This window comes from Poecilia formosa, unplaced genomic scaffold (genome assembly GCF_000485575.1).
Source record: "Poecilia formosa unplaced genomic scaffold, Poecilia_formosa-5.1.2 Scaffold139, whole genome shotgun sequence".
In the NCBI taxonomy this organism is placed as follows: Eukaryota; Metazoa; Chordata; class Actinopteri; order Cyprinodontiformes; family Poeciliidae; genus Poecilia; species Poecilia formosa.
The window spans coordinates 601,361-612,703 of NW_006800078.1; the positions used below are offsets into that span (position 1 = coordinate 601,361).

Below are 11,343 nucleotides of genomic sequence, written 5' to 3' on the forward strand. Positions count from 1 at the left end.
CGCTGACGCCAGATGCCCGGGAAAAAACTGTGTCCCAATTCCGTTCTGGACCACTGAGTCAGGTCGTTAAATGAAGGAGTGGGAGACGAGGGGGGCGGAGGGGAAGGCACGCAAACACACACACATGCGCGCGCATGTGCGCTCGTGCACACGCGCACGCACACACGCTCACATAGCAGCAGTTTGAAGTGTGTCTGTCAAACGTGGACGCAAATTATTCATAAATGTGCGGGACTTTGAAGTTTTCAGGTCAATGATCGCTGACGAGGACACGGCTCCTAGCGGGAAGTGCTAGTGGCGTCTGGCTGTCCGTCTTCAAATCCCTGTTAAAAAGCCAAGGTTTGGTGGCTCCAATTTTTTTTTTTTTTTTTTTAAACCATTTTCCAAATTTGGTTTGGCAAAACACTTCTGCACAATTCAACTGAAAATATTTTATTTTTTTAAAAAAAAGAACAAATCTGTTGAATTAAAACGTAGGGCTGATCGGCCAGAAAATTGCAATCGGTGCAACCCTATTGAAGAAGCTGCAATAACCATACAAATGCTTACACTAACACTTTGTACCAATAATTAACTATTTGCAATTGTTCAGTTTGAGCATTCAGTAAAAAAGGGTCACATTGCACCAAAGTGTCAATCTGGGACAAAAAAGAAAGCAAAGGCAGAACTTCACCACTTTAATGGTGCCTTGAAGACAATCATCATTAACTGAAGAAAATATTGCATCAGGGCGACAAAACAAAAACTGGATGTTTTCCAAAAATAAGGAGGGGGGGGGGAAATCCCTAGTTAGCTCTAGGAAGTTCTGTCAACCTCTTGTTGTGAGAACATCACCTCTATCGCATTTAAAGCAAAGGAGTTGCAGAACTGAATCATTTTCTTCCAAAGAAAACACCCAGGCCTAATTTGTGACTAGAATTTTCCTGTGTAGGACAATGTTATGGTCTGATGAAACCAGACTTACCATGCCCACAGCTAGACAATGTGGTGGGATAATCAAAAATTAACTAAATTTGACCAGAAAATCCCCGCGGTCACCAGAGAGGGGGGCTGTGGCCACGAGACGCCTTGGCAAATCCGGTGAGGTTTGAAGAACGTCAGCGAGACACAGTCAGCAAATACTGTCAAATCGAGAAAACTCAATACTGAAACTGGATGGAAGGGTACTTCCACAAAGTTCTAGTTTAAGTGCGTGGGAACTTGCATGACCAGGCTGTTAGGGTTTTTTGTTTTGTTTTTTTTGGGGTTTTTTAACCCCCTTCTTTTGCCCCCAGGCAAACGCCTGTTATTTATTCTACATGATAAATGTCATATTAAACTGGATACCTGAAATGATTTACTATGATCTACATTTTTTACTACATAAAAAGCTGGACTTTTAACAGGGGTGTGTGCACTTCTGAGATCCACGGCACACACACACACACACTGAAACTGTCCCACTTTCGGTCTCGACATCATCCAAACGGCTTATAATTTAAACGAGTGGTTGCGCGCGCAGATGCGCACAAACGGTGTGCTTTCGCTCGCTCGGCAACATGTCAGACCACTCTGCCTCGTCTGTCTGACCTGGTTGTGTGTCCGCAGAAGGCAACACGTCTCCCTCTCCTGCTCCCTCTCCTTGACCAGTTGCTTCTGCTCCTCCTGCAGCTGTTGTTTCTCCTCCTGCAGGAGGCGCATGGCCTTCAGCAGCTCCCTGCGCTCCTGCTGTGCCTCCTCCACACGCTGTCAGACACAAGGAGACAAAACAACCATAATGTGGCGCCAGTATCTGGAGATCCGGAGTTTTAATGTATCTTTTCTTGTTTTCCTTAATAGGTTCTGTGAGTGTCATGGCAAAGAAACTCTCCAAAGCATTCAGCAGCGACCTTTATGGGTTGTAAAGGTACGGTGCAACAGCAGAAAGAAGCAAACGCCAAAACTTGACATTTACTCATTTTAAACTGAAAAACAAACCTTGACATATTTAGCTCAAAACTGAAGAGCATCTTTCCTGGTATTAACATAAAACAATAAGTGTTTGCTTCAATTCATTTTTCATACTGAATGAAAGCGCTGAATAACGTCTCCCAGTGTGGCAATTCAAAATACACCCAGCGAGAAAGAATAAATACGCAAATTGCTTGACATAAAACGCTATTACATCATTATAGGGCCTGCCAGATTCCACCACTTGCTGGGTAAACACAAGCTGGAGGGTCTTCAGCATCCTGCAAATCAGCATTACAAACATCCTTGCACTCATTTGGCGTGGAGCGCTTCAGACAGAAGATTAATCGACTTATTTTTTATTGTGGAATCTATAGCAATAGAAACACACACACGTTCCAAGTTTGACTTCTAGTACCCATGACAACTATGTAGTACTGAGGCAGTACACATACATACAGTCACACGTATCCTTATATGCCAAAAATAAGAATAAGTGTTTGTTCTTTAAAGCAAATATTATGGATGTGGAATCATCCAGTTTATTATGTTTGACAAGTTGTAAAACTAGCAAAAAATAAAAAAAAATAAAATAAAATAAAATAAAACGAGAAAGTAAACTATCCCTTTAATTTAATTTTGTGCAGATAGCTACATATTGCTCATATGTTAAATATTGAAACAAAACAAGAAGAACCAGCTGCTCCAATCATATTTTATTTTTTAACAAATATATATGGGGAAAAAAGCCAGAAAATAGGCCATTTGAAACACAGTGGTGCCATTCTGCCAGACGAAGAGAACCCGATTGTACGAATGCAGCAGGAGAGTTGGACTGATTCAGCCCAGAGGGCCGAGGAGCTGAAATAGGACAAAGATATACTGCCATGTGTCTGCCGCCGCCTAAAAAAAAGGCAGCTGATGATGTCAGAGTTGACTGCTTGGAGGTCAAGAGCAGAAAGACCAAATATAAGCAACGGTCGTGTGTGGTCTACCTCTAGCAGGCCGGTCTTGGTGGTAACGACCAGTATGTCTGAGTTGCTGTCCTCCTCTGTGACAGTCAGCAGCTCCTCGGTGGGCGTGGCGGACCTGAACTGGAAGGGCGTGCTGGCACCTCTGATGTCCCCCGCGTGAGTGACGTAACAGAACTGGTAAAACTCCCCGTCCGACTTGGGGACATAGTAACCTGCGAGGGAGCAAGAAATCGGAGTTGCAGTATTAAAATTGTGTTTTATTTCCAACCCGTTTTGATATTAATACAAACAAGTGTTTCTGTCTATATTTACAACAAGTCCTTCGCATGCTGACACATCAAACAGCCTGTATTTACTCTGAGATTCAACCGGCGCTTTACGCTCTCCTCTCAGAAACGGAGCGGCGTCGAGCCAGTAGCCGGCCGCTTTTACTGACTCCCAACGCACCGCAGTGTGAACTCATATTTTCACTGGGTAATATCTGACCATTCCAGGTCCAGTAAAAAAAACCAGTCCGCAGACCCTCAGCGTGAGTGTGTGTGTGTGTGTGTGTGGTAGGAGAGGTGCGCGGGTCCCAGGCCGTCGTTTGCGGTCGTTCTCCCTTATTAAATAAAAGTGCTGGTTTTTATATGCACCGTAAAATGGAGGAGTTACTTTGGAATACCCAGGCTCTGTATAGTGGTTTCCGTAATAATGTGTGTGTGGATCTCTTGAGTGTGTACCTTGAAACACAACAGTCCTGTGCACAGTACTTCCCGGCTCGTAGTTCTCCGGCATGGGAGACCAAAGGAAGGTGTAATAATCTCTGGCTGTGCTCCAACCCACCTGGGGAAGCAGCGTGCATAAAAAAAGATTTTAAATTTGAAGATTCATACAGTCCAAATATTGATTTTTTTTTTTTTTTGATACATGTATTACTTTTTACTTTCTGTCTGGGTGACTCAGCTCTACAAGTTCTTTTCTTCTACAAATGACAACTTTAAAAGCGTGGCTTCATGTATTCAGGTCCTTTTATTTCAAATAAACATAAAGAAATCCAGGCAAACGGTAAGGAGGAGTGCACCAATCGATCGGCCCCGATTTCCTTAACTTCAGTAGATTGCCGATCTGCCGATATTTACATGAGAAACCAATCCATCTGTTTCCGCAAAGACCTGAAAATCAACCACTGGCCACTTTTGCTCTGCCGTGAAAATCTGCATGTGCACAGTTAACAACAGTCGCCCCTCTGTTGTTGACTTAGCGACTTTTCAAACAAATAAATCAGTGTCAGCAGGTCAGGCTTATTAAGGCGGGCTGATCAGACAGAAAGCACTCCTATTTAAACCATAGCATACCTATGCGTTACAATGGCCCAGTCAAAGTCCAGGCCTAAGTCTAATTAAGAATTTGTGGCAAGAAATAAAAGATAACATCCAGTGATGCTATCTGATCGAGACTGAGTTAACGCTTGCAGGTAGGGAGGGACCCTATCTGCTAACATACAATTATTTTGTGTTGCACATGCAGAATAAATTGTATGTGTAATTGTTGCCAAAGGTGGTTGAGCAAAGCATTGATTCAATAATGCTGAATACATGTATGTGCATGCCAACACTTTTGAAGATCGCTTGTTTATTTTTAACTTTCGAACATTTTCAGAACCACAACAGAGACATGCACCGGATTTTTTTGGTCAATCACATAAAATCCTAATAATATACAAGACGCTCATGGTTGTAAATTGTCAAAGTCGTAGGAAAGGAAGGACGGACGGACGGACGGACGGACGGACGGACGGACGGACGGACGGACGGATGGATGGACAGAGACAGACACCTGGACTGAAAGACGGACGGACAGGTGGATGGAGTAACTGTGCCTCCAAACGTTGTTTCGATTGGTCAGTTTGACTTTATAAGTTCAGTCAGTGATGAATAAAAGAAAAATAGGAAAAAGGAGGAGCTGGTTTTTTTTACCCCCCCTGGAAATAATTTCTCGTTTTCTTAAGTCAGTCATGTACCACCAAACGTTCAAGTTAAATGTGTGACACAACTCAATCACGTGGTCCTATAAAAAAAATGTTAAAAAATAAAATAGTTGAATATAAATATATATTAAAATTATTATATGGAATAAGAATTATAATTCAGTCACATTGTCTAGTTCACTTAAATGAAATAGGGTGGACAAAGTCGTTGCACGGTTCAATTAAAAAAAAAAGAAGAACAATCTAAATATCCTGCTGTTAATATCCCAGCTGGCTAATAAACAATTACTTTAATAATTAATACAATGGAAAACAGTTTTATTGAAATGTTGAGTTACTTACACCAATCCCATAAAAGTATTTAGACTTTCAAACTGTAAATCAACTGAACTACAGGAAGCATTTGTCAAAAGTGTCAGTTTTAAACGCATTGTTTCCTTAGACATAATCGCTGCGTCTCCCCACCCCACCAACACACATCACATCTCGGCTGCAAAGCGCCAGTAGCAGTCAGCGTGAAGCCCTGCGCCAAGAACATTCTTTTCCACCTCCACTGGTGTCTCAGCCATGAGCTCGGCGCTTCGGTGGCCTCGCTCCAGCCTTTGCTTGTGCGGTCATGTGTGTGTTTGCACAAGACAAGAAGAGAAGAAAAAAAAAGGCATCAATAATTTTGCTAATTGCAGAGGTGAGGTTGACTGACGTTTGCTTAGACGTGGAGTAGCATTCCAGGAGAAGAGTGATGTTATAAAATAATCACAGGCAAGGCAGCTATCAATCACTCAAGGCCAAGTGAGAGGGGACAGCGCGATGACACGTTAATTATACGCTCGCGCAACGGGTTTCTCCCTGCCGACCCGGCGAAACATGCCGCAACTGAAAACCTTCCGGGGTTTCCTTTTTGTTTGTCGGAGTGGTGTAAGAGTGGGCAAGTTAAAAACTTGGAAATGTGAGCGGGAGTTCTAAAATGTATCCCCCCATGCCTAAAAAAAGAAAAACACACTCGGAAAACAAACGCTGTGTTATAGACGCGTGTTTAAGATATACACTGTCCATGTTTACCGTGTACACACAGCATGTGAATACTGCTGGAGGGCAACACCGTCCAGGAACGTGTTTGTTGCATCAGAATCCCTGTATCAGTGTGCTTGCATGACCACTTTTAGCCACTAGGAGGCGTCTGTACTCAACTTAAACCCACCGTTCCTGCCTGCTCTGAGTCATGCTGACAGCAGATCTCAGCTCTGCTGCTCAGTCTGGCTCTCTCACAGGTAGCGCAAAAAGATGGGATGGGAAAGAGGAAGAAAATATTCTCTCCCTGAGTCAGACCTGAGAAAAGTTTTTGCCTCTGGGAAGACATAAACCTTCATGTTAAAGACTAGTATTAACAGCTTTGGAGTGTGAAAGTCAACTGTAATCAGTTTTCTTTTTAAAAATTCACCAGCGTCGTAACTTGAACTGAAACTTGCTGGCATCGCTTAAAATGTGCATCATTTGTGAAAGATCATAAGATTTTTTTTTTTTTTTTTGGAATGGCGCTTTATTTACAGCGCCTTCTCTTTTGTACTACTTGAACTTTTTGTGAGACCAACACAAAGTCGCGCTTACCTGTAAAGGGAAAGCAAAATGATAGATGGTTTTTACATTCTTTTTACATACAAATCTAAAAAGGCGCGGTGTGTATTTGTGTATTTGTTTCCACACAATCCCGTGGAACCGACTGAGGTCAGACGACACGTGTAATAATTAAAGTGGCAATCTTAGTACAAATCCAGCTGTTCTGCAAAGGCCTCAGAGGTGTGTTGAGAGAACATTAGTGAACACACAGAGTCACAAAGAGCAAACACAGACATACACTGGGTTATAAAACAATCTCCCAAACACTGAGCATCTCAAAGGAGTTTTACTCAAAAGTGAAAAAAGCAGGAAACAACTACAAACTTACTGAGGTATGGATATTTAACTAAGCTAACAGGCTGAGTCAGGTCAGTTGGCAGAGTCCCACGGATCAGTTTGAAGAATTTGAAAGCAAAACACAACATAGGGATGCATTCACACGATAGGCACATGTGATCAGACGTTCTCGTGGCAGTCAGAACCAGGCAACTCCGATCTTTCCACCCCCAAAAAGTCCGATTTGTGCCATTCCTGTGTGGTACTAACTCGGATGCGTATGCGGCAGTTTGTAAAGCGTCTGTGTCACATCGCATTTTACGTCATCTGGCTGCACATCCAAACCGCACTTCTCCACAGGATGCTCCACAAAAGGCCGTTGCTATTAGAGTTGTGCTTTGTTTTTGATTTTTTACCTGGTGTCCTTCGTCTTGTTATGATCATGTGACGGCTCCCATTGCTGAACAACTTTAAAGTTGATCCATCGACGGCGGCGGCCATTTTTACTTTCGTAAAGAGTGCGCTTCTGTGTGACTTCTGCCTTCTTCTACTTATGCGGGTTGCTTTAGGGTCTTAAACCATTTGAAAACAAAAATTTGATTGCGATCGGATTTAATTTGTACAATGAATGACAAAAAAACAAAACAAAACAAAACAAAAAAACTAACTGGAACTGACTCAGTCAAAGTCCAGACATGAATAAATGAAAGAAGCTGTGTCATGATTTATAAGCTGCTCTATACAGATGAGCTTAAGCTGTTTTGCAAAGAATGTGCACAACTATTAGTAGTTATGTGTGAAGTCTGTAGAAACGTGTGGTTTTACAAAGAGTTTACATGAGGAGCTAAGGACTATATTTTCCTTTTCCTTCTACATAACATATATGCACCACTTTTTGCTATTCTAGCACACTTATTCCCAATAAAGTACAGTAAATGTTGTTTCGGTTTAATGGGTATAAAGACGGCGGCAAGACTTTGCAACTATAAAATAAGGTCCTAATGAACGCAAAAAAGACAGGCACATACGTCAAAGAGGATTAAAAATCTACGGTCTGCTTGTTCCCTGACATGGAGCTCTGACCATCAAACGGGTTTCTTTAGCATGGATTACCATAATTACATTTTCCAATCCACAAGTTTTTTTTTTGTTTTTTTGTTTTGTTTTTCCAAATAAACTCAGCATCTTTATTCCTTCTTAATTGAACTGGTGGATTTGAAGTCAGTGCTTTAAAACTACGATAAAACGTTTGTCTTTTGTCTTTACGAGACATTAAGTTTCCCGGCTCCCATTTCCTGTTAATTACGTGTGAGATTTGATGGCCCTGATAAAAGAGTCCAAGCAGAGAAGGGAAATGGGCTGATGGAAAGTCAACGGAAGGCGGATCGGGGGGCACATGTGAAATGATGGAAAGGGAAGGGGTCTTAATAAGAATCAGAGTGCTTCGTAAAGAGGGCCAAATGTGTGCAAGCAGCCCACCGTGTATACTCTTCCTTGTTCTGCCGGCAGAACAACCACACCAAAGCTTGCGGTAGGCTTTCAGGCTTGTAGTGACGAATCATTACTGTCGGGGCGGATGCACGTGTTAATGTGCTAAGTGCAAAACTACGGGCAATTAATGCGACCCTAACACTTGTTTGTACCACCAGAAACCTGCGTAAATGGCTGCGATTTCAAAAAACAAATAAAAATATCGAACATTGAGAGCAAAAGTAAACTGCATTAACCGAATACCTTGAAGATGCCCACCCAGTCCTTGGGGTGGGGAGTAATGTAAGGGGTCAGCGTGTAACGGCACTCCAGGGGGGCCTGCGGCAGGAAACTCTTCCCCACGTTCTGGAAGATGACATGAGCGAAGTTGGATGTTTCCATGATGCTGACGCTGCAGCCAGGCGATGAGTCCACCACCTGGAATGATGACATCCTGCCCTGCTGGTCACTTCATTTGCCTGGAAGTGAGAAAAACAGAAGAGAAACAGTAGGAGGAGATTGTATTCTTTTCCCTTCGCACATATATCAGTTTGCATAAGTCTTCCTTTGAATCGTTGTCACATTATAGCCATAAACGTCAATGTATTTAATCAGGATTTAGTGTGGCAGGTCATCAGAAGACGTTACTGGGGGTCTGTTCTCATTATGCTTAGAGTATGATATTTATTTATAGATGTATGGAGGACCACAATTTAGTATTTCCTGACTTTACTCTGTGTGGTACTGTTGCTACTGTGGCTGCGGGTAAATACTTGGGACGCTATACATCTGATAATATGGCTTTTCAAATGAAATGCAAAATCTTGTATGCACAAGTTAATATGCTGAGACGTAAATTTTGCACGTCCGTTGTTCCGGTGAAAACTGGGCACTTTAAATAAGCCTATTGTCTCCCAGTGTACACTGGCCATTTGTGGAGGAGCTGCAGAGAAAGCAACATTCAGAAACTCACTGTAGCATACAAGGCTGGAATTAGGTTGATGCTTAAAATGCTAAGATGGAGCAGTGTAAGTTAAACGTTTGTTACTGTTGGTCAACCCACTCGTCATGCTACAATGCAGAATCTCACGGGCGTACAGTTGACTAAACAAATAGTGTAATTGTATCCCTGACAGATTCTCTCCATTTAGCTCAGTCATGTTTTATTCAAAGTCCTGGAATCATTGGCGCTTTAGCCTTCGTGTAGATTTGTGACATTGTGGGTTTGATTTGATGCTTTATTTTAATGTTTCACTATGGACCCATATGCATCGCCAATAAAAGGTTCTATAAGGCATTGACTTGTCCACCACCTTGTAACCATATATCCCACTTCTAAAAGGTAAGTTAATAAAAGGGATCTTACTCTTCAATAAAACAATTACCAGAAGGAAACTTTGCTACCAGCAAATCAATCATTTCTTAATAGCCAAGGGTCCAGGCCCTCTGTATGAAATGAAGCATAGAACAAATGCTTTTTGTTTTTTGTTTTTTTTGTTTTATTTACCCAGCTAGTGATAACCAAACATTGAGTATTAACAAGTCTTTACACTACAGGGTTTCCCCCAGAAAACCTGCGTAGCCCAGTGGTAGAGACACTATGCCAGTCCACTAGCGGCCCACCGTGTTTTTGTGTTAAAAAATGTTCAACAGTACAAAAATTCTGAGGTGCACAAGTTGGGATCATAATTTGGAAATAGTAGCATATGAAGCCAAAGGAGAGGTGCAGGGACAGCCCTCACACCCATGTCTATTAAACCATCTTTACTGTCTCTGTTCTTTGCAAAGATATATATATATATATATATATATATATTTAAAATAAGACACTTACCCTGGTGGGGGGCCAAGTAAAGCCTGGTGGCCCACCAGGATTATATTACACTGGGAGAAACCTTGCCTTAGTTTTTCCAGTCAAAGTTGTAATAATCATATGTATTACCTTGCATGTGAAAACTGTTGAGTAATTTCTCCTCTGTGGCTCTGAGGGAGTTCAGTCAAGTCAAAGATGATTTCATGGTGACACAAAGTTCTGTTCCTTTACCAGGTGGTAAAAGGCTGGAAAATAATTATAAATATGGTTTATTGTAATATGAAAGACCTTGTTTCCATTTCTCTATTCCCGAATAGGGAACTTGAATGAAGTGTTTGATAACTAGGATCAGTTGAAATATATCTATGATTGGATTCAATTGACCATTTTTCTTTTTGTAAAGTGCCATAAAGTGCCACAACAGCATGTACTTCCATGCACTTATTGAGCACTAGGATGGATGAATTATGGACTTAGACAATAAGATGGGGAATAAATCTGGCAATTAAGAAAAAATATTCTATGTAAATTTTCTTCATTCCATACTTTTTCAGACTTGAAAACTCCAATACTTTTCCAAACTGTGTAGGAAAATTGTAAAGGGAAGCTTAGGCTGATGGTAAAGAAACAAACACTTGTGAATGTATGCAGCTTTTTGACATCCCTGCCATCCTGTAATTTCACTCTGGAACCACAAAAAGGCAAAACATTCTATCAACGCATTACATTTTATAATGACTCCACCCCAGGAATAAACATGTTAAATATGCAGAAATGCACATTTCAAAGCTGTAACATTACAGACAGAAGCGAAGTTAGATCCACGACCGAGCAGCTAAAATACACTTCGGCCGAGTGAACTGTAGCTAAAGCAACCTAAGGCTTATCTCATTAAAGGTGGCTAACATTAGCTTGTGGACGGGCCATGTTGTGTCAAGTCACTACTAGCTAGCTAAGCATCATCCTCTTTGGGCGGCGAGCTCGATGACACATGACGCACAAACACACACGAGCCAGTTTAGCATGAAAATAAACCTTACCTCTATTAAATGGCTTGTACTTATAAAGAAACAGAGACTTTCTTCGTCGTATCTCTGTGTTTATTTTTCCCCACTCTCAGCTCTGACGCTGATGCGTCTCTTCCTGAGAGAGGGAGAGATGATGATGCTGAGCTGCTGCACCAGTGATGCTGCGAGGGCCGGTGGGGGGAACCGGAACACCCCGACTAGAAACAACGCCTAAATATTATTATCATAACAAACTTTTACTGTTTATGATAAACTTATAAATTAGCTTTT

The 11,343-nt window shown here is 41.7% G+C and overlaps 1 protein-coding gene across 5 annotated transcripts in view; it reads right to left on the bottom strand.

The window, feature by feature from the left end:
* tax1bp1a (Tax1 (human T-cell leukemia virus type I) binding protein 1a) overlaps positions 1-11,236 on the bottom strand; it is a 29,063-nt gene extending 17,827 nt beyond the window's left edge. For 4 of the 5 annotated variants that reach the window (XR_001663407.1, XM_016676693.1, XM_016676692.1 and 1 more), the window contains exons 1-6: positions 11,086-11,236; positions 10,175-10,290; positions 8,497-8,711; positions 3,626-3,728; positions 2,925-3,115; positions 1,570-1,725 (exon numbers count right to left, since the gene is read on the bottom strand). Coding sequence is in view for 4 of the 5 variants with exons in the window: in XM_016676693.1 (XP_016532179.1) it covers positions 1,570-1,725; positions 2,925-3,115; positions 3,626-3,728; positions 8,497-8,685 (639 nt within the window). In the remaining variant the exon portion in view is untranslated. The remainder of the gene's footprint in view (positions 1-1,569; positions 1,726-2,924; positions 3,116-3,625; positions 3,729-8,496; positions 8,712-10,174; positions 10,291-11,085) is intronic. The other variant, XM_016676691.1, reaches the window with a different exon arrangement.
* Between the last annotated feature and the right edge of the window lie 107 nt (positions 11,237-11,343).